General features: G+C 40.0%; 1 protein-coding gene across 5 annotated transcripts in view; it reads left to right on the top strand.

Annotated features, from left to right (window-relative positions):
• The window catches only part of ARID5B (AT-rich interaction domain 5B), a 145,654-nt gene that overhangs the window by 65,112 nt on the left and 56,752 nt on the right, over positions 1-23,790 (top strand). For all 5 annotated transcript variants that reach the window (XM_074544601.1, XM_074544599.1, XM_074544602.1 and 2 more), the window contains one exon: positions 11,427-11,657. In XM_074544601.1, the coding sequence (XP_074400702.1) occupies positions 11,427-11,657 (231 nt within the window). The remainder of the gene's footprint in view (positions 1-11,426; positions 11,658-23,790) is intronic.

Genomic DNA, 23,790 nt, shown 5'->3' with positions numbered 1-23,790 from the left:
CTGTATTGGTTCTCAGGAGGAGCGTGGGGCTGGGTTGGAATGTTCCCATCACAGGGAGCCCTTTCTTATTCAAAAAGCCATTCCTCTTTCTTGAAGAGCAAATACTTACATTCTTTCCCTTCACTGGATAACAGACTCCTTTGCAAAGTCCTTAGAAGGCAAAATCTAATTTTGGGTATAGGATCCTAAACTCTGCAGGTGTGTGTCTGCTGAAGTCTGGGAGTCTTTTCATCATCATAACAAGGAGGGTTGTCATCTGACCGGCAGCTTCTTTTGTTCTCTGATGCATCTTCTCTCACCGTATACTTTTGTACCTCTCTTAGAGATGCCATAATAATCTAGTTCAAAGAACCCAGCCCTGTTCTCACTGAAGCCCACATGCCTGGTCTTTCTACCAGTGAGACTAGGACTCGGTCCAAATTACCTGGAGAGAAGCTTTATTTCTCTCCATTTGCTCCTCACGCGTCTCTCAGGCCGTGAGTAATTTGCAATGAGACGGGAAAGCCTGTGTGAAATTTTCCAAGGGAACTTTCTCTATTTTAATAATGTTAATGAAATTGCTTAACACTTCATCAGCTTTTTCAGCGTATGTTGCTGGGATTTTGGTGCTTTCTGATTTTTCTTCAGTACCAGGAGGCCTTTACCTTAAGAATGTGACTGAGGGGCTCATATGAGCATTTGAACCCACTGTTGAACCCCATTCCTGCAGAATCATTTTTGCACAGGTATAGGTAGATGCCATTTTGAGGAGGTTCTCTGCCTCTCCTCTTGTGCCTGCAGGAAGGGGAAGGAGTCAGGAGCAATTGTCCCACAAGCTCTCACATGCCTGCAACTAATTCTTTTTCCATCAAAATGAGGCTTTGCCCCAGGAATAACTAATGATATGACCTTGGTCACACGGGAGGGCCCTGGCATTGCTAAATTTCAGCACCGTTGCTTTGTCTGTCTTATACTAGATATCACTCAGTTTTGGCCCTTGTATCCTAGACAAGGATGTAAGTTAGCTTCCTTTTCTTTTAGACCTTTTTCCTATTACTCCTTTTCAGCTCCAGTGTACTTTGTTGTGATGCAGAATAGGATTAAATGAGCAACCACAGTCTTATGAGCAACCACAGACTTACTCATATGCCTGTAACAGCTTTTAAGGCCACGTTAGAAGGCTACATGAGCAGCAGTTTGGGGGCTGTTTGGTGCAACCCAAGTTCAGTTAGCAGGTGAGGGTTTCCAAGTGGCTGGGGAAGCGTGGTACTGTCCCAAGGGCAGTTGGGTCAGTGGCCTGGAGTTTATCAATTCCTGTCTGGCCTTTCCTCATAGTCTTCATGTTGAGTTTGATCTCTTCAGTGCAAAGGAGAGGAACCTGAGTAAGGTTCTTTCGGGGAGCAGGTATATGCTCCATTGGGATGAGATAGAGGACAGCAAATTCTTGGAAAAGTATATATGACACTAGCCTTTTTGTAATTGCTCTTTTGTTAAAAAAGAAATGGCATTGTGTTTCTAATTCCAATTTTGTGCCACTCCTGGGTTTAAGCATTATTACACTGCAGATGATAACACGAGTTTATCTATAAAATTCTTAAACTGTGGTTTTTGTTTCCCAGCTTGACTTCTTTTTCTCTTCTTGTCTTTGATTGGCTTCCAAAAAAGTTATTAACATGTTGCAAAACAAATACAAGGGGCCACTGAAGCTTATTAAAAATGGTTTCTTTTGTTCATATCTGGCAGTTGACAAATTGTGTTGTGCTCTATCTTATCTGCTCCCGTGTGAAAGGTTACATGAGAAAATGGCTGCAAATAAATTGCTATTGAATATTGTTGAAGACTAAGCATACAGCTTCTCTATTAAGGGCCTCTTTTAAAGCTCTCTATTCAGACTCCCCCCTGCATGTCTCTCTAACACTTGTCTGTTATATTATGTTTGGCACAGAAGGAAACATTAAACAGAAAAGCAACATCTGACTGTGGTGTTTCTAGACCCTATTATCCCTCTGTCAAATGTCCACATGAGCAGGGTACAATTTTTGTCTATATTGATGATGATTTTTGAAGGCTTTACGAACTGTCTTCATAGTGAAATGCTAGAAACAAATGAAATTGAAAAGCATATTTTTACAGCTTTGGAAATCTTACTTAAATCAGTGTAATGAGACGCACTCAGTAAAATGTAATTATTCTCACTTCTCCATGTGTCAAAGAAATCAGCAGTATGGTTAGGGAGGGGAGGGTTACAGTGAGCTTGTTATTTTTATACAGAGCCAGATACTGCTCGTGTGTAGTAAATTGTAAATAGTAGATAATGCAGTTTTTATGTGCATTAAATACCCTGCCAGAATTAACGGGGTTGTTACTTCATTAAGGGTTTCAAAGAGGGCATAAACGTCAAAAGCAGGGCTTGAATGTTTCAATCACTGGACCGTTTCCACCCTCCACCCCTCGTGTCGCAGCTCTGGGACCGGCGGCTTCTGCCGCTGCTATTTCGAGGAGGGCGCAGTTCCTCCGAATTTTCAGAATGATAATGAAAGAGCCCCGTGTGAGACACCAAAATAAGGCTTTTGACTCATACTTCTGGGTGCAGTGGAAAATGAAGGCGGTTGATTCTGCCGCAAGGAAGAGGTGATGAATCAGTCCCTTATAAGTAGGGCTTGCGTTTCCTTGTCTGTCATTTATGTTTGAATGGTGTGCAGAGGTGAAAGAGAGAGGAGATGACAGAAGACCTGGTTAGTCTGATATTAAACCCAGTAACTCAGTTTAACTCTCCAGCCACTTCTTTTCAGTTTTTCATGCCACACAAGTATGGATTTGTCATGGGCCTCTTCAGCACAGGAGACAGATAACAGACCGTGAGAATAAAATTTGTCAGTCCATGGAATATCTTGACGTTCAGTCCTGAGCACTGGGCTGGGGAGTCTGTTGCACCTTTGAGCTCATTGTTCCAATGGTTAATTATCACTGCTGTAGAAATGTGTGCCCCTCTCTTGCCAGGGACTGTAGTTGCATGTTTCTCCACCAGAGCAGGGTTTTTCATTCTCCAGTATTTTCTCATCAGAAAGGGGGACCAAGACACATGATCATAGAAATAGTAGTAATAATAATACAGAGCATGAGAAGGTGTTGTAGGGAAAGTTAGGGGATGTGAGGATGTGGCCCCCCCTCACAAAGGTGCTGCAGGGAATGTGTGACTTCACCCTCAGCTGTAGTACTTGTGTTCATAGCACAACCCCCATGCTCAAGTATTTGCAGGATCAGGCTTTATGTGTAAGTACTGGAGTGTAGTTCAGTGGTATGTTGGATGGTGTTCAGAGATTGCTGAAAACAGTGCATTAAATAGCACTTTGAATTGCAAAGTGCTGGTTCAGTTTTGTCTGTGAGAATGATAACGCTTATTATCTGATTGTTCCCTGTGCAAATCTCACCTCAGGAAAAATTAAATTATGTTTGAATTCAGCTAAAGCAAAGTATATCATTATTTTCTTTCGTTATTAAAAGGGATTTTTGCTGTTTGTTTGTTAAAACTGAAGCAGCTGCCATGTTAGAGCCTTAAATGCTTTAAAAGCAAATACAGAGGTAGAGCCATTTACAGTACAATTGGCTTGTTTAATGTGATTTAATTCCTCTTGTTGGCTTCGTCATATTACCAAATTATGTTTTCAGCTCCCCTCCCCTTTTTAATTCTTTCTTCTTTTTGTTATCAGCAGAATTGAAGCTGCTTATCAGTAACCACGACAACCAGGATAAATACTTGTTTTAAAGCTGATGCACATTCAACCTGAATGGTCCGCATGACCCAGAACATTCAAGAGGACAGGCAGCATGTGCTCCCTTGTACAATCAATCTCCCCCTTCCCCCCATCTCCATCTGCTTTAGAAAGCTAATAGGGCAGTTTAGAAACCTTTTATATCAGAGCGGTTTTCTGTAGCCCTCCATGGCTGTTTGGACATGGGCTGGCCCATGCTTGTGTCCTGAGGAGTAAGGAGAGGGAAATTTTGGGAGGCAGGGAGGCGATTTCACAGCCACATCTGCAGTGTCAGCTTGCTGTTTTGGGGTTCCTCCAGCTGTTGTCATGGCAGTCACCTGCCTTGGGCAGGAGGGTGAGCTGCTGCTCCCCAGACCCTTCCTGAATGGGGAGATAATCCTGGCTGGGCAGCAGCTGAATAGAACGAAGGAGTGACTGGAATTGTGTGGGACAGGGAGTTGTGGTAGGAGAGAAGCCTCAGCACAGAGCCACCTGATCCATGCCCCCCATCTCTGGTGGAGGCAGGGAGGCTGGCTGGGGTGACCAGAGACAGTCACTTCCCTTTTGAAGAAATTTAGGGATCTCCCACTTACCCAGAAATTTCCCAACAAGAATTTCTGCCTGGCCTCTTTGCTCTCTCCCTTGCACTCTAAATTGCTTGATGCTGTAGAATAAATCCTTTAAGCTCTCTCTGTCTCAGTTTCTCTCTCTGTGTAATGGGGATAATAATTTTTACTCATCTCCATAAAGCAGTTTGAGGCCTGTGGATGGAAGGGTTATATAAAAGCTGGAAATGATGAGTGTCAGTCACTCTTCTTTTGAGTCTAGAAACACCTCATAAGGTTTATGAGGCACTTCCTAATGTGCAGGAGGATCCTGGGAGTGCAAGGTTGGAGCTGCAGTTATGAGGAGCTGAATATAGGATTAGGATCTGAAAAGGATGTGGAATACCTGGTTGGAAACTTTTTCATATTAAATTTCTTTTGTCTTCTTTAAAAAATTGGATTTAGGATTTGAATTTCAAGTGATTTAGTGAGATAAATATTATAGAATATTTGATTATATGGACATACTGTCAGTCATTGATCAACATACTTGGGTTTGTCCCCGTTAAGTAGAACAACTCTGATCCAAATAGCCGAGTGAAAAATATTTTTCAACCATGTGCTTTAAATAAGTATTAGATGATACTGTCTTTTTTTCTTTTTTTTTAATGACTCTATTGCTGTTCAGTTGAACAGTAGTTTCAATCTCCAGTAGATTTGTAAGTATTCTCTTTCTTTCAAATGTTAAACTAAGCTTAGGAATTCTTTGAAAGGCTGATGCTCTGCTGGCACTGTGACAGAAAACAGAGGGCTGGGGAAGTGGCATGAAATTCTGAGAAATAGCTCTGTCTCCTCCTTAAAAGGGGAGAAATATCTGACACACGCAGAAAGGCTGTACATTTTATTCTCACTATTGGCAGAAATGACTTTTGCCTTTTGATCAATTTAAAAGCAGAATCAGGCAGGCAAACGTCCATGTCAGAATTACAGGCAACTTGTTAACACCGTCATTATCTGGTAAACATAAATGTAATCACTGTGTTCCTATCCTGCAACACATTGCCTTTGTTCTTGATTGCATTAGCATTCAAATAGAGGGGGGTTCTCAAAGCAGGGATGAGTAGCCTGAGTCCTGCCGACAAAGAGGTATCCCTGTTGTGTCAATAATTTACCCAAATTTATTTAAAACCAAAACCACAGATTTCCTGTCCCATCTCATGTGGCTAAATCATTACTGTATTTGCATTTATCTGTGAGAGAAATACCATTCTTAGATTAATATTTTTAGGTCTTGTGATTAATTAGCCAGCTGAGGCACACTGAGCGTCTTTACTAGTGCGAATAAAGACCATGGGAATGAAAAAGCAGAGTGGATTGGAAGAGCTGTGTTTGAGAAATCTTTCCTAACCACTGGAGAGAGGGTGGATTGCTGTGCTAGAGCATGCCTTGTGACCGTGATGAGCTACCTGAACTGCTCAGCTGTTGCTCCTAGTCCACTGCAGATTCCTACTGTGGTTCCTAGCCTTGTGTCTGTGCAAAGGATTCAGCAGGAGCCAGGCATGATCCTCCCATCAAGGTTATTTCTCTGGGAGAGCTGTCCTTGCCCTCACAGGAATCCCCAGAGGTGCAGGAGATGACTGTCATTGCTGCTTGGCCACCTGCAGTTATTTTGGAAGTTTGGAGGTGCTTGGCAGGTTTTAGCTGGACTATGATATGGAAAGGTGTTCTCATTGCATCACTCCTCTTAAAGATTTTGAGGTTATAAAGACCTAGTTTCTTACTCCTCTTTGTAGTTATTCCTTCATCGTTCTGCTGTTTCTGTTGCTTTTGGACCTTTTGAGAGATTCAGGGGTTTTAGGTAGTTGTGTGGTAAGTTGATTTCCATCTGCTGAAAGCTGTGCGCTCTTTCTTTGGGTTTTTATTAGAACAGGCAGCTCTGGTATATGTAGAGCCTGTCTGACCTGCAGATACTGGTTTTGAAGGGTGAGCTACACATCTTTGCTTCATCTACACTTGTGTTCTCTGGCAATGACTGCAGTATAGGCATGAGAAGCAGAACAAGAGAAGGAGAACTAGATGTTAACAGCTGCAGGGTGTTGGGAGGTGAGTGAATACACTGCCCTGCAATAGTCAGGGCACCTTCCATCAGAGGGGTCAGAGCCCTGTTCTTCCAGCATCTCACCAGTCCCTCAGACACCCAGGTGCATCCTGCATTACCTCTGTATGCCCTGCATATTGATGGTAATGGTCAAAGCCTTGCATAGAAGCAATGATAAGCTAATTGTGGTATGTGAATCCTCTGGGAGACCCCCTTAGTAACAGAGGGTTATGAGAGAAGGCAGAGGAGCGAGGGCACCGCGTGGGAGAGGAGCCTGATGGACAGAACCCTGCAACTTCCTTCATTTTCTCTCTATATTCCACAAAGCTCCCTTGCTCAATTTGCTACCCACACACCAAAGCATTGTCCCATTTTATCTGCTTCCCCTGGTACTTCCATTGCTTATCTTACGAAGATCTGTGTCAACATTTATCAGAACAAATGGCAAGCCTGGGACCTTTTAAGTAGTTTTTTTAGTTAATAAAACCAATCTTCTACTTCTGTTATGTTAAAAGTACATTATCTTTTTATTACAAACTCTCTACAGCTCTGTCTGTTTTCCTTCTTGGCAATTTCATGACTGCTCCAGTTGATTGCTGTATGGAGAATTACAAAATCATTAAGGGTGGGGTTTTACCAGCTGACTTACAGTACAAGCCATTTCTCAAAATAACCACAACAGTGCAATACTGATGTGTAATTTACGTCACAGTATGTTTTTATGAAATAGTTTGTGGGTTATTCATTTAGATCTAGAACTGAATATCTCTTCTTTTGCTTTTTAATCAAGCCTGCTGCCTTTTTTTTTTAACTTTTTAATATTTTCCACTCTGAGGCTTGGCTTGCCTCCAACTTACCAGCTACATGGAAAAGGAAAAAATTGATTTTTTTTTTCTTTTTTTTTTCCTTTGCCTGCAGTTTAACTGCAAGTGTTGTTTGCCCTTTGATGTATATATTTGTGTTAACTGCCTCTGAAGAAATGGTAGATGTGTGGTATAATATTTTGTACAAAGGTAGAGCAGAGAATTGATAAGAGACGTAAAAGTTTGCAATTTCAAACCATACCAAGCAAGTGTTTCTGTTTAGCCTCCTGTGCTGGTACATTTCCTTTTTAAAAATTACTTTCTGTATAATGTCTTGTAATTAGAACAGGAAATCATTGAGTAACCGTAAGAAGAAAAAGAGCACTTAAACTAAAAAAAAATTTACCTTCTGAGAAATTATATTCAGCTTTTTTTTCCCCTTTTTTTTTTTTTTCTTCCCTTCACATTACTGAGTTGTTAATGATAGTAACAGATGTACAGACCCTTATCTGTATCATTGTTCTGCTTGTGTTTTCACAGAGGGGAGGGGGGGATTGGGCCGAAAAAGTAATTTTCAGTAATGCAAAAAATGAATGGACAGAAAATGGGAAAAGCCTAATTACAAAAAATATTCTGTGTCACAACAGAGTAGCAATTAAATTGAAACTTCAATATAATTATCAATAACAGTCGAGCCTGGAAGGGTGCCAGGCGTGTAAAGTTGGTACTCAGCCTTTATGTGGTTGCTAGGAGGACGGCAAAAAGTATAAAGCTTAGAGAAAGGAATGTCTAATGTAATAAAGTAACAGAAGGTAGCATAAATCATTGTGAGAGCAGTTCATATTGACATTATTTTACTTAAATTGGGTCAAAACTAGACATTTAGTCTTACAAGAGGCACAAATTCATATTTCTTCTGCAAGAATAACTCTGTGCTTTCTGGGAAGAAGTGGAGTGTGCTTTCATAGCACCAGCCTCATACATATTTGGAATCTTTTAAGCAAAAATCTTAAAATGTTTGTTTCTGTTGGCATCCAAATGCATTTGCACTAATACGATTAAAAGAACTAAAGGGCAAAATACTTGGCAGCTTTTTCAGTTGAGGTAATTAGGTACAGGAAGGAACATGCATAGTTTTTCCATCAAGCTCTATAAAATCCTGGTGTGAAGGTCTTTTTAAAGAGAAATAATGCTTACTGATGTTGAGGGTAGATTATGGCAGTTAGCAATAACATTATAGGCTGATGTTTCTGAAACAAGCAAACAAAAAGCGTGTTACAGGGGTTTTTCTCTGCTCTCTCTGTAAATAGTTCTGGCTCTAGATGGATTTGTTAGGAATTCGTCCTTTTAACAGGCTTTATTTTTTTTTTTTCTTTTGGGGCTTTTAATTGTCTTGCCTTACATATTAAAAATGGTTGTGCTGATTTGAAAAGTCAGTTCTTGCATAGATTCATTGTGTTTGGCATTTCATGCATCTCTTACTTACAAAGACAACTTGAAGAACATGTAATCCAACATAAATGCCAGGCTGTGCCAAATCCCAGCTCTCTTTACCCCTGACAAAGGGAACTGTTGGATTATATCTCTGCAGATATAGGCAGTGCTTGGAAGGCAGGGGTGGAACTTTGCTTCCTAATTACAGTTTCTCTGTTTTCAGCCCTGAAATATAAAAATAAATGAAAAGTTGATGTTGGAGGATGTTATTAAACCACGCAATTATGATATAAGCATAGGATTAGAGTAATTTCAGTTGAGCCTCACAAGCAGAATACTGTAGATATTATCTTTTACCGTGTTCTGTCTGTGGAATCTAAAATGAAACTCAGAAAATACAGCATCTTGGTTTCCTAATATCTCAGTTGTATGTTTATAGAAGTCATGTTGTTTTTCTTAATTTTAATGGAATGGGATCCACATTTTGAGCTTCTCTTCTCCTAAGAGTAAACTCTTTCTGATCGTATTTCTGAAAAATACTTGCAAAATTCACTAAGTCCACCATTAAATGGCACGTGTGAGATTTTGATAAAAGCAAATAATAGTTCGTCTTTGGGCTTGCATTTTATTAGGGATTGGTCTGCTTTGATTTCTCTTTTCTTATGTGGGCGTGGTTGAGGAAAAAAATCTTTGTTCCAGGAACACTGTGTTTGTCTTTCACTAAGCAAATTTTCAGTTTATTCAGCCTTTGTTCATTCTTTGATGTATCTATTGAACCTGGAGTAAAAAAGGAAAGGAAACAAATGCATCACAAAGTACTCATTGGAATTGCACAAGCATGTATGAAAGTGATCCTGTAAAAATTACTTGGTTTTAATTTATGCCAGGGGGTTTGAGTTAAGTCGTCAGTTGTCAGGGGTACAAAGTTTGTGTAATTCTGCCCAGGGACTTGCAGCACATTTGTCTAGAAACTAATGGTTTACTACAAAGGCACGTGGGACATACATTTATATACACCCTGTTTAAAAAGCTGACCACATCCTGGCATAAGAAAAGTGCTGTCAGATCGACAGATTCAGCTCGGCGCTATCTGCACAAAGGTATAAAGTATAATAACCGTCAGGCAGGCGTACGTGCAGCTCTCGAAGGAGTTAAAGGACGGATCATGTGCTTCTTAATTCCTAGAACACTTTTCCTGATCTGATTTTTAGAGTTTCCTAATAAAGAAGAGAGAGCCTTATTCCCAGGAGCAATTGGCTCAATCGTGCTGTTGTGTAGGCTTATGGGATACTTGTTGAAACAAAGAAAAGCATGACCACATCCTTATTGGCCAAAAGAGGTTTTAGGGCCATCAATTTTATTTTCTTAGAAAATGCCAGTGCTGTTTACCAAAATGCATAACCCTTACTTTAATTTTTTTCTTTTTTTTAACACAAACAATTTTATCTCCTCACCTATCTATGTCAGGATAGTAGTGAGAATTCTAAGTTTTTAAAAGTGATGGCTTTCAGGAGCTGTGCTAGTGAAGATGGTGCTTTGCAAGTCTGTCTGTCGTGTTGAGTTGTTTTTTTTTTACAGCATTGCATTCCTCTGCAGTGATGACATTCTAGGTGATATATCTGCTTCCAGAGACTTCTTAAAATTTAGCCTTTTATGTGTCAACATTTTCATTGCTTCTCTTGAATCTAGATGAGTTGTGTCATCATATTTAGTTGGGGAGAACTGATCTGACTTTTCTTTCAATGTCTGAAGTGATTTTTACTTTAGGAGTAAGAATGATTTCAGTATTGGTAATGGGATTAAATAGTAGACCTTTTGTCTCTGGCAGAAGAAATAGCTGAGTTATTCAGTAATCACAGTAGAACAGAAAACGTGAAGTGAATGCTGTTGCTTTGTCTTCATGGCATGCCTGGAAAGTCATGTTCGGTTAGGTACCTGAGGAGATAAATGAGCATAAAAAGTGATGTTGAGTACATACCTGCAAATGAGTAATTTCTCATGTTTGTATCCCTAGTTGAGTTTTTTTTTCCTCTTAGGTTTCCTTCTGGTTATATGATGACACTTGATTGTGTTATTTCAAAATCTACCACCTTCATATGTGATATCATCTAAACCATAGAGGAATGGAAAGCTCTGAGGTCTAGATTGCTTTATATTTTGAGCCCAGCAGCACAAGCTGTTCAAAAATTCATTTGCTTGTTGTGCTCTGTAGGAGTTTTATTGAGTCCTGCTGCATTTGCAGTTAATGTGCAGAAAGTTGCTTCCACCTCTTGGGGTTTAGCAACAATGACCAGGTGGGGTCACCCCACCTCCCTGGCCCAGAGGTCCTTTGGTGGTTGCCAGTATCTGGGACTGGAAAGGAGAGGTAATAGCTGTATGCTCTGAGCCTTATATATTATTGTTTTTAAAAGATGTTAACTGATGTAAACGTGAGTGTAGAAAAGCTGTATGGGGAGCTGACTAAAAATTACAGACATTTTTATTGAAGCAGCCAAATTGGCAAAGTATGGAGAACGCTTTGATTAAGGCCCTTGGCCAACTTTGGCAGAGCAGTGTTTTCTTGCTCGTCCAGGTAGTCCTTGTGAGTAAGCATGAGAAATTTGAACTGAAAGGCAGAAAATAACCTATTCTAATAAACTTTCTTGAAATTACTGGATTTTAACCTTTCTTTCCAGACCCACTGTGCCATAAAAGTTGTGTCTTGAGAAAAGACTAACTTACTTCAGAAAAATAAATTGTTCTGAAATACTTGAGTCACAGTTCTTGTTGTGTATTTTTCTGATATACTAAGAGTATTTTTTTTCTGTTCTTCCAGGTGAGGATGATGAGGATTCCAACCTTTTAATTCTCAGCTACCCACAGTACTGTCGCTACCGGTCCATGCTAAAGCGCATCCAGGACAAGCCCTCGTCAATCCTCACAGACCAGTTCGTGTTAGCCCTTGGAGGAATTGCAGTGACAAGCAAGAACCCCCAAATCTTCTATTGTCGGGATACATTTGATCATCCCACCCTAATAGAAAATGAAAGTATATGCGACGAGTTTGGTAAGTCCCATTACAGCTATTTTCTTTTTCTCACAAGACATTTTTCTTCTTTTAATTATCCACTCATTTCCAAAGGGAAGATGTAATTCCTTTGAAGTGAACCATGAATGCTATTTATGATTGAAATGATCAGTACCAAATATGCTCTTTATTCTCTAAGACTGAAGGCTTTTGGCCACTGGTGATCTCAGTATTGCAACTTGAGTTCACAAAGATAATGTTGCATGGGTGGAGTGTAGCACAGTGACTGGGTCTGAGTGAAACGATGCCTTGCCTGGGTTTGAAGTTCATCTACCTTAACCATTCACCTGTAGCCTGTCTTCCAGAAGCATTACAGTGTGTTAGTTTTTTGAAGTCATTGTTGGTGCAGTATGCTAAAAGATGCAGAATAGGAGGGAGTCCTGGCACACCCCGTTGCTGTTGCAGAGCACTCATCAGCCGTGCTCCCTAGGCATTGTAAGAGTGTCAGCTGTAGCTGGTGTGTTCCTGGTCATCTTGGAATGTGGGCTTGTTCTACATGGGCTTTGCCACTGCTAGGAGCTTGATTTTATGAGTGCAGAGATACTTCTGGGAGGTGACCTCTTAATTCAAGAGGCATAGAGAATACTCTGCAGCTCTAAAGGACTATGCAGCTCCTTACAGCTGGGGGAAAGGACTGCAAGGTTTGACACCTGTTAGCAACCAGGTGATTTCACACAGGGGTGTTTTTTTTTTGTGTCAGATCATCCCAAGACAGCAGGTGTGCTTTGAATATGTGGCAGAATGCATGTTGTGTGGACACCCACTAATGGGTCCAGTGTAGTTTCTTTAGCCCTGTACAGAATTAAGTTTTATGCCCCATATCACCAGATGGATGAGTTCTGTGGCTAATGCTTGCAAAGTCTGCATGGTGGTGATGAGTACACCTTTGCTTGCAAGGCCCCCACATCTCTGCAAGGAAGCTCCTCTAGTCTCTTAGAGAAAAAATGTCTGCTGATGCCCTTAAACATTTAATAATGAAATTGAGAGGGAATGTTTTTGATGGGAGAGTGATCTCCCTGTTTTTCTGAGCTGGCCACTGGCTTTGAGCTTGGTGCCCAGCTGAGGCATTGTTGTGACAGCAGAGAGACCCTGACTCATCTGGTGGCATTGGGGCGTTTTGTAAGGTAGTGCTGCTCTGCTGCTCTGCCACTCCATTCCCAACAGGCAGAGGAGATCCCTCCTCACGTGGTGTTGTCACTGGAGCACATGACTGCTGAGAGTAGTTTTAGTTTTGTGCTGTCAAGAGTTTTCAGAATCTGGCCCAAACTGTCAAGTCTGCTCACACTCACACAAAACATTGCAGGTTTTGAATGAACTATGAATAAAAGTGTTGGTTGCTCTTAGGGGATGGGGGTGGTGAAAAAAATGAATTAAATGCCCTGGAAGTTTGGTCCAATGGCACAATAGTATCGTGTTGGTTTTTATTTACTCTGAGCTCAAGCTCGGAATATAAAGTTCAGTTGTAATTGACTCTCCTTTTTATGTGAGAAAGGTTATTTTAGGCTTGAAGGCGTTTGATGAGCCTACCATCTGCTTTCTGTGGAGTATTTTATTCAGGGTCATTCCTTGATTACAGGTTTGTTGAAATAGTTGGATCCATAATGCAAGTGTATCATGGAATATTAGTAATAGATGAATCAAAGAGATGTGGAATGATGCAGAAACTACGCTTAGTGAACCATAGCAAGTGCTTTGTTCAGCCTCTGAAAGCAAACTATGCCATTCTCTTGACCTTTGCAAGGCAATTATCTCATTATCAACCAGAGCCACAGAAATCTTAGCCATAGAAATTAATAATGTGTATTTAAAATTTAGTTTGGTTTAAGAAGCAGATTTTTTAAAAATTCCTATTTTCAAAAAAAAGAGCCACAAAAAGATCCCCAAAAAAACACTGTTTAAAAGTATTTATTATGAAAATAATGATGTAAAACTTGCAAGCCTTGCTGTTTAAAGAAGGAAAAACTGGCCAGTGTGTGGTTTCATATCTGCATTGCGAAATGTATGGTATCAATTATGCTACCTTTGTTGAAGACAGCAGGCAAAGTACTAGTTTATCCTTTTCTTTGCTGGCAGGACAATAAAATGTACAACGCTTCATTATACAAACAGTTTACATTGATACTATGTAGATTGATGTCACATGGGGAAGGTGATGACTGCTAAGGCTAAACACAGGCAGGGTGGTACAGTAGATAAATAGATTACTGTAAGGCACTGGTATTTATCGGTCAAATCTGAGAGGATGCCAAATGACAAAAATGGTGGCTAAAATTCTGAAAAGGTGTCTATAAGGAGACCTAGACACATGTACTTTGAAGGGTTTGTCCCTCTCTTACCTTGCAAATAAAATAAGTGTGCAGAAGGAACAAGATAGGAGTGTGTATTTCACCCTTTTTACCTTAAATTGTCCCAGCTCTAAAGCAAATACAAAATTTGGGAAATACATTCTCTTGATGTCTTTATGGGGGAAGCACTGGGGCACTGGTTTCTAGTGTGGATGCCAAGTCTTCTTCAGAGGCATTGCTTTTGAGGCCAGTTTTACACATTCTCTGTATGTTGGAGTACTGCAACAGATACAGCATGTCACAAATGTGACACCAGAACCACCTTTACAAAGAACCCCCAGCATGTAAGCTATTGTCCTTGTTAGGCAGTTTTAATAGGCCAAAATGTTTTTCCTGGAAATATTCTCTCTACTTTCATTATAAGTTGATAACAAAAAAAAAATTGTTGAGCTCTGACTTGACCTCAAGCTCCTTGCCTATTTTTCCCTCTTCTGTAGGGTTTAACAAAAATAAATAAAGCTGGAAATGAGGAATAAGAATTAAGTTTTGTTGTCAATAAATATTGTTTTGGTGTAGGACATTTTAAAGCAGATGTTTGTAGCTGCTGTCTGTGAGCTCCCCCAGGTATGGCTGGGAGGGAAGCAGGCTTTGGGCAGTCCTGGGTACATGTTCTGTGTTTCCATAGAGCCTCTGTGAGCTCAGGCTGTGCTGAACTTCCCCTCCAGCTCCAGCCACAGGTGTTCCCAACAGCACAGCTGCCTGTGCTTGCCTCTGCCCTCTGTGCCCACTGCTGCATGGCACGTGCCCAAGTGCTCTGGACAGCAATATTCAGCATCTGTTTTCTTGCATGGTCCTCTTGTAACTCTCCTCTGCTTGGCTCCCTGTGCCACAGCATCCCACCTAGGAGGCTGCTGGAGGAGCAGGCTGCTGAGGAATGGGCTCAGCAGCTGGAGGGCTCAAACATTTGCATGTCTTTCTCTGCAGCCTGCCACAGAAGGACTTGCTCTGCATTTACAGAGGAAAGGCTGCTGTGAGTGGGAAGCTTCCTGCTCCCATTCTTGTTGATATAACCACTGATTAGTTAATCCAACTGCCTCGGAGGGTTCCCCTCCAGAATGCAAATAGGCTCAAGAGCTTGCTTCTGTTCAGAAGGCAGAAGACATAAACCATGCTTGGATATCTTGATAGCCCACGTTCCTGGCTATGACTGCAGTCCAACTGCACACATATCCCTCTCCTGAAATAAGAGCAATTAGAGGTCCTCACCAGTGTGAAGCAGTCCAGGTGGATAATGAAATGAACATGAGCAATGAAAAGGAACATTCATTTCTCTTCAACTCAAGACATTTTTCAAAATCTTTTTCATTTATCAGCCTCTGGGGTTACTGTTACTGAATAACTTCCATAAATGCATATCATTTACTGGCATCTGCTGTGTGGTCATATGTGCTGCAGGAGAGAAGGAATGAAAAAATTAGGTTTCTAATAATTTTCATTACAGACCAAAGGAATCTAGCTGGAGGCAAAGCTGCCTGTGAGTGTTCAGGTGTATCTGAAGGTCACTGGGCATAAATCAGTGTGCACTTGTTGCTAGAGCAGCACATGTCCTCTGTGTTTGCATGTCCAAAATAGGTGACTTCAGTTGCCGGGCTTGTGCCAGCTCCATGGCATGGAGTGGCTTCCAGGGCTCATCAATGAGCCAGGATCTTTCTGTGATCCAGCTGTGGTCTGGGTGATTGTGAGTTTCAGCTCCATCAGCTTCACCAGGTGAAAATCTCACACACAACGATTTTTCATGTTGCTTTGCTAGATAAATGTTATAAATCCAGTCTGCTAAAGATGAATCCAAGGGCTGTCTTCCATTGTGTGAGGATGGGCTTGCTTTTTCTATAAAGAGGAGTGTGAGGGAAAACAGAATACCTTATTTCTTCTCAATTTCCAAAATCTGTTTGGTGAATTTTAAATCATTCTGGATTATTTTTACAGCATGCTGGGTCCAGTATGCCATTTAACAATATGTTTGGTCCCTGGAGTACTCAAAACACATGTTCAAGCCCAAAGGAAGATTTTAGGTTTGCATGTAAAACCCAATTTTTTAATGAAACATTTAATACCAAAACGTGAGAGAACTACAACCTACTGTGGTATAAATGCAGTTTTTTCTCTGAAAAGTTAACCATTTCATTTGGCCATAACACGAGCAATGCAGAGGGAAACTGCTCATTGAAAAAAATCCATGTGCAAAAGGGAATTGCAGGTCCCTCTTATCTCTCCCCATCCCCCAAACCAAACTTAACAATATATTGCTTGCTAGGGGAAAAGTTATCTGCATTAAAATGCAAACCTCACAACCTTCAGCAGCTCATCTCTCCCTGTAAAACAATGGAGAATGCAGTTTGTCTCACTTCCAGCCCTGGCAGGGAGTGGTTGGGAATGAGGGGTGACTTACCAGTGCTCCCAGCTGCTGGAGTTTCTGAGCCAACAATTTCAGAAAGACTTACCCTCCCTGTCATTGGCCAGGGAAGCCATGGAGGAGCAGCATTATGAAGAAGAAAGGACTTTTTAGGGATGGGTCATATGCCAGAAGAATTCTGTGGCATGGCATGGAAGCTGGTCACTCCAGGGTATGGAGTGGTACCATTGCTCTTGGTATAGCTGAAATTTGGTCTTTGCTCTCATTATGCATCTTAGTTTACAGAAGTTTGTGACTCACAGATAAAATCAGTTGTTTGGGGGAAAAACATAACAAAATAAAACCTTGGCAGGGAATGAGTCTTTAAAACAAACAAAAAAAAAGGACGGAAGAATGTTTTCAGTCTAAATGAAATACAGTTTTCCTGTTGGTGACTTATTTTATTTGTGTGAGTCAAAGTTGGCTTTTCTTTTTAAACTAGCTCTCCAGTACAAAAATTGTATTTCAGCTGACTGAGTGGTTTTATAAAGTTTTTCAGCTGATGTAAAGTGTCAGCATTATTGCTGTTGTCTGTTTTGGCTACCTGCAGGATAATTTATAGCAGTGAAATTCATAAAAACCTGAAATTTCTATATAGATGCTTTGGGCTTTTTTGTTTTAATACAGATGTGATATTAGAGTGGGATTGGTGTTAGTGGTCCTCTGCAAAGACTGGAATGTTTAAAACATTTAGAACAGCAATAGGAGGAGTATGGAGACTTTTTATTAACATGGATTCTGGGGGCTCCTTAGAATGGAGCTTTACGGTGGCATCTCCAACAGTCTGAAAAATATGCAAATTTTTTCCAAGGTCTTGGGCAGGGTGGCTTAGCTAAATATTTCAAATTTTAGGTCTCTCAAAACAAAAACAGGACATAGCTGGAGGGGAAGTAGTGATTAATGCATAATAGTGCTATATACAATATAGATAAATGTACATTTCCTCTTCCCTCCCACCCCACCTCTGCAAACACAAGCTTTTAGGTTGAGAAAGTAAATCTGGAAATGTTCTGCATTCTGGTCAGATTTCTTTCTTATTTTGTTAATTCAACTGTAGAGCAAGATATTAATGATCCCCAGATGTTGTTTATAATGATTGATTTTTCAGTTGTGAAAAAATATTTGGAGTGGTTTTTTTTAAACAATTGATATTTTCTAGTGTGCTCTGCAGCATTTGAATAAAATGTCTGAAGGCAGAGCTGTTTATGTGCCCAACATAATTGCTTCTGTTAAGTGATTTCTTCATTCTTAACATTTTTAGCTCTAATTGCTTTTTCCCCATACAGCTAAAAATAAATATTTGCAAGTTTTGCATTCTGTCACTCATTGAAATGCATAAAATATTTGTATACTCAAAGCAAGAAGGCACTGATAAGGGGTCACATTCTGCCTTCCTTAGTGGCGTAAATCCAGCATAACTCTATGCACTTCTGAGGCTGTTACTCAAGATTTTCACCAGTTAACCAAAGACAGAATCTCACCCAATGTTAACAGCAAGCTGTTAAGTGAACATAAGTAATATGTAGTAAAGTAAGATAAAATACCTTCCTGTTTGCAAGAACTTCAATGGAAAGAAATGCTGTTAGCTTCCACCCCTTTCTGGTTTTTTAGTGCATTTTCACTAGCAACCGTAGCTGTAACCAGGATAAATAGTAAGATAGATTTGTTTTCACTACAGAATCAAAACTCCTTGATGGAGAACACTGATTTTATTTGGGTTGTGTGTTCCTGCTGCCCTCGAGAAGGCAGCAGATGCTGAGTGGAGGGACAGGTACTGTTTGAAAAGCTGCTTCTGCCCATTCCCTGGGTGTCCCAGAACTCCAGTGTATCTTTTAGCTTAGTGACTATGTGATGGTATTCTGGGGTTTGCACGTTTTACCAGACAAGAGTTCAGCAGAGAATTAATGTGTAATTCCAGCAAATGAGGGTTTGCAAGTGAGCTGTTCTTCTGTGCCTGATAAATGTAACCCATAGCATGTGTTTGTCATCCATCTCCTACACATGCATCCTCTTTATTAGTGTCCATTCAATAAATGATTGTAGATGTACATTACTAATTCCTTCTTTATAAGATTCCCCCTTGATGGCTGTTTATACAATGCAGTTATCAAAATCATGTTTTGTGATCGTAGCACAAAGGAAGATGGGCTGTGTTCATGGTGGTTGTGAGCCATGTCCGTCATAGTCTGGAGCCATCTCTTTTGCCTCATATGCCTTCATTGGCGCATCCTTGTTTGACTGTTCCCTGGTTTCTGTGCCTCCCTTGGCCCACCAGGCTGTGTCTCAGAGCTCTGGGCCCACTGGCACCCAGGCCCTGCGAGCAGCATCCCTGAGCTGTTGGGGCTCAGCAGTGGCAGTGAGCAAGGGAAACCTTTATGGCCAGGGAAGGGCCCCCGTTCCCGTACAATGGAAAAGTGGAGTGGTTTGTGTCAGAATATGGTCACATTCTTCTGATTAAACCCACTCAAAAAAGACAACATTGTAATATTTTCCAATGACTGTTTATCATGAATTACGTCAGCCTTAGTTTAAATTGCTATTATTTCTCCTTAATGCTTCTTGGTGCCTGCATAATTTACAGCATTGGCAGCTGTGGGACTATGAAATAACCTTTCACAACCACTATACAATAGTAAAGAACATGAAGTTTTTGTTGTTAATTATTATGGGACTCCTTTAACTTTTTTACAAAGTGACATAAAATATTGTTGAGGTATTTACGGTTAAAGCTACTTTTACGTGGATCTATTTTCTTTCTGGCTAGTTCTTAACTAAAGCAGTCATTTGTGGTTATTATGCCTAGGGAAATATTATGTCAGAACTGGTTTAACAGTATTATTATGTATCCCATGTCATATATTACATGTCAGCACTTGAGGCTGTCTTTCAATAAAAACAAATGCAATTTTAGCTAATGGTCTTTTAGGTATAGACCATTTGTAAACTTACCTGAGTTCATTTGAAGGTATACTAAAAAGCTTTATTCTCAGAGAATGCACTCGGGTAATTTCATTTTGGCTTGAGATGGAATTTCCAAAATATTTATCATTATTTCAATCAGAGGGTGCTGCCTCTAAAAAGCAAATAGTTTCCCAATAGCGAGGTTAATGTACACATTTTAAGGAGCTGTAACTGTTACTCATTACTTTGTTTACTTTTCCCCCCTTTGGAGCTCACGCTTCCCAGGTTCCCTACTGGTCAGGCTGATAGGAGTATCCCAGGCAACTAAGCCACCTAATGATGATACTTCACTGTGCTGCTTAAATGAATAGCTTCTACCTTCTGCATAATCCGTGGGTGAAGGGGGAGAGAAATCAGAGGTTGAAGGTGAGTTTTAGGTTTCCTTGAAGTTGCATTTCAAATTTGGAAAACGCAAACTTAAGCAAAGTAAACTTCGAATTAATGTGTCATTCCCCTTGGTTCCAAATACTATGCATATTTTCCAGTACTTACTTATTTAAAGCAAGAAATGAAGCATATAGGGTGTGCCAGAAAGTTTACACAAAGAATGAAAACACATAAATGACTCATGAGAACTCTCTCTGTGGTTCTTTTTTTTTGTTGTTGTTGTTCTTAATGTGTAATTATTTAATTTCTGCTAGGCAAATAAAAGGAAAAGAAAAAATCATTATTTTTCTCTCTGTCCTCCCCCCAAATCTATGCTTGAGCACCATAAAAATGATCAAAGCCTCTATTTGTCTCTAGTTGCGTTTTCCTCCATGGGATTGCTGGTTTTGGTGACTCTATTGTAAGAAACTGAAACTGCTGGACAAAAAAATTCAGTTTCTGTCCCCCTTTAAATGCTTGGACTAAGGAAGTAAAGATGCAAACATGAAACTGGAAAAGCAAGCAAAGAGCGGGGTGAGGATTTTGTGTGTTGCTAAGGTGAAATTTAATAAGGGGAACATAAAACGGAGCTAAACTTGCCCTGGATGCCATGAGATTTTTTAATATTAGGCAGCATGCTTGATTTCCCTGGAAGTGAGGGAGCATTCTGAATTTAGAGTTGTTTGGCAGGGGGGAGGGGGTGTTTCGTTCTTTTTTTCAATCAAAGGCATTTCACAAGCCGATTGCATGTGAAAGGGGAATCTATCATTATGTAAGAATGTAACAAACTTTTCCCTTTAATGAATGAATATTAGGTATTTCAGGAGCCCATAAGAGATGGTAAAAGAGAGAGACAGAGCTGACGTCTGAGAGATTTTAATAAAGATTGAAGTTAGTAGTGAAAAGGTCAAAGTGCCATTTGTTGAGCCCCTGCTTCTGGCATGGTTTCAAAGCTCACAGTGCTGACTGGGGGGCTGTGATGTGTGTTAATGAACAGTTGTGGCACTTCACTGAGATCATGGGTTGGTCACATGAATATATATAAAAGATATGAGTGAACATTTTCCCCCTTTTTGCAGCAGTTTGGCTTTTGGAAGGACTAAACAATTAAAAGAAATGTTTGAAATGCTTGAACACCACATTAAATCCCTTAGTCTGTAAGGAAAATGAGCTATGAATAATAGAATACTGCTCTAGTTAAATATAGTTATTCAGAATTGTTTTTAGCCACAGATGTTATGCCATTTTAGAAACTTAGACTAAATAATGTCAGATCTTGTTTGCTTTTTTAGTATGTTATTCATTTATTGGGAAATTCAAAATTTAAAACAGCTGGGAAGGGGTTTGGTGTTCACTAAGTAATCTTTAAAATGTGTACATTTCAGACTTACTCTTACAGGGCTGTTTAGAAATGACTGAATTGTATATTATAGTTATAAAGTTCTGTAAACATGCTGTACCATGTAGAGATGACAGGGAAACATGAAATGGGAAAATGAGATCATTTTGGAGCCAAATTTTGTGTATTACAGACTTGATAAAACTGCAAATGGCTTTCTCAATTTAAATAATTTGTAACTTTCCAGGAACGTTCGTGGATGTTATGAACAGTAGGTCTAAAATAGCAGCAGAAAATAATGTTCGTTCTCCTTTAATTCTCCCTTTGATGTTTGTGTCAAAACGAAGGAGTTAATTTATCTAAGAGTTTCACTGCATGAGTTGGACTGTACAAAACCAATCATGTAGAAATAATAGACTACCATTGGAAGTGCTGTACTATTGCAGTTTTAATAGCTCTTCAGTTCTGCTCAACAATTAGTCCATACATTTTATAGCTGTGTATTTAAGAAACTGGCACACTCAGCAAAATCATAGTAATTGGGAGATGATGCAATGTGGAGAGAAATCAGAGTAAGAAAATTAATTGAAAAATAATGTTTTGTTCAGGTTTGGGTTTGTTTTCTTTTAAAATTTTAAACACTGCAGTAGTAATTGCTGGTGGGTGAGACTTCTGCAGAATGTAAATTCCACGTGGCTGGGATTTTGTGAATTTGCTTTTAAATCAAATCGCAAAAGAGGCAAAATAGGTCATTAAAATTCTTGCTATAGTTTTCTCTCTCTGAAATCAAGGGAGGGCATTGAGGGGGATCCAGAGTAGGGCTTTTTCTCTCTATTGACAATAGTGCTGTTTAAGTTCTCATTATCTGTCAGCATCTTTGTAAACCTGATCAAACGGATCACGGGCAATTAGTTTATCATTTACACAAATAGCTTAAGAGACCTCAGCAATCACTTTTTGCATGTGTCCCTAGCCAGTGGATGCTGGTAGTTTCTTCCTAGGACCTTGTTTTTCTATATGTCCTGAAAGTGAAGGCAAATTTTAATAAAAGAAGTAGTGTGGATTTTTTGTATAGGTTTATCATTGGCAATTATGACCTTTTAGTGATTTTTTTTTTTAGTTGATTTATTGTCCATGATGGGCCAAAGGTGAGTTAAGTGCTGATAGTTTACATTTCAGCTGAAGTTTATTCTTTGGTATTAGATACAGGTGTATCTTGGTCTTCTAGTGATCTGGCAGCATTTCCATATGCTTCAGGGCTGTTGTGTTGGTCTTAATGGCATAAATTATTTGGGGTAATGATAGATAACCAATTGACTGGAATAAGAGAGCAGATCTGCTTCTTGGATTAATAAGCAGGGAATCGAGAGAAAAAATAGAGAGGTGTTACTACTCCTGCCTCTAATGCTAGAGGAAATCATTATCAACCCCCTAAGAGCTAACATTTTTGGTTAGTCAGTCAAATGATGATAGCTTGCTGCAAAAAGGGTGGTACAATTTCATGGAATAACTGCACTACTAATACTCAAATGTATTATTCTGAACTATGGGCTTGTAGAGGAACATGGAAGTGCAGGAGGTGTTTTAGAAGAAAGATTTGTCCCTACTTTTACCTTTGTACCTGATTCTGATTCCTTTGCATATTCAAATACTGGACAGGGTTAAGGAAGGGCCCAAAAAGCAGTTCATGGGACAGAAGACTTGCCTCTAAGTGAAAGACTAAAGAATGTTGCTCCAGTTAGTGCACAGAGGAGAAGACTAAGAAGGGGCCCAGTCATTCTGTTAGTACTTCATGAGAGACCTGTGGCAGTGGAGGTCTCTGTAATTTGGCAGACATAGCAAGACCCCATGCTTCAAAGTGGAAGCAGATAAATTAATGGTGAAACGAAGGCACAATTACATAGCAGCGAGGGGTAATTAACCATGGTAACAACTTAGCTATGAGTAGCATAGATTCTTTTTTACTTGAATCCTTTAAATCAAGACTGCTTTGTAAAAGACAGGGTCCTTACTCAAAGAAGAGATACTGTAGTCCAGTACTCTTCATCCAGTAGTCATTCAGCTGTATAGGCAGTATCTGCAGAAGGTAAACAAGGTGCTAGTATACTCCTAATTCCTTCTGGCTTCAAAAACTGGAACTTTATTAATATATGTAGTTTATAGCATCCAGACCTGTAAAGGCTAGACTGTGCTGGATCTTGTGTCCATTATACAATAAAATAAACCTTCAGAAAATTTGCTTGTGCTCTTAGTTAAACAAGGCAGAGCTTTGTGTCTGTTCTGTGGACAGGAGAACAGTATTATGGAGGAAATGTGTTGTGTTAGGAGCTAAACATCAGTCTCTTCAGTGATCCACTCAGGGGGCTGTTGATAGCCTACATCATCTTTGTTCTCCTTCCCTGGTTCCATCCACCAGGAGCAGTTGTGTGCCTCAGAGCACTGGTCAGGCAGTGTGCTCCTCTGCTCTGGTTTCTGGGGCCTGATCAATCCCTGGCCTGCTCTCTTTTCAGAAGATCAGCTCAGGGAGAATTTTAGGTCCATTTTAGGTCACTTTTAGTAACTTCTGCAAAGGGCTGTCTCCTCAGGTGAAGAATAGAAAACGTAACTCAGTAGCGTGTCATTTAAATGTGTGGCAACACACTGCAAGGTCATCTGAGTATCTGCTTCATGAGTCTTCCCCGATGGGTCTTTCACAAACATCTCTGGTCA

This window comes from Zonotrichia albicollis, chromosome 7 (assembly GCF_047830755.1).
Source record: "Zonotrichia albicollis isolate bZonAlb1 chromosome 7, bZonAlb1.hap1, whole genome shotgun sequence".
In the NCBI taxonomy this organism is placed as follows: domain Eukaryota; kingdom Metazoa; phylum Chordata; class Aves; order Passeriformes; family Passerellidae; genus Zonotrichia; species Zonotrichia albicollis.
The sequence above is the reverse complement of the archived record's forward strand: the minus strand, read 5'-3'. Positions and strand labels throughout refer to the sequence as shown.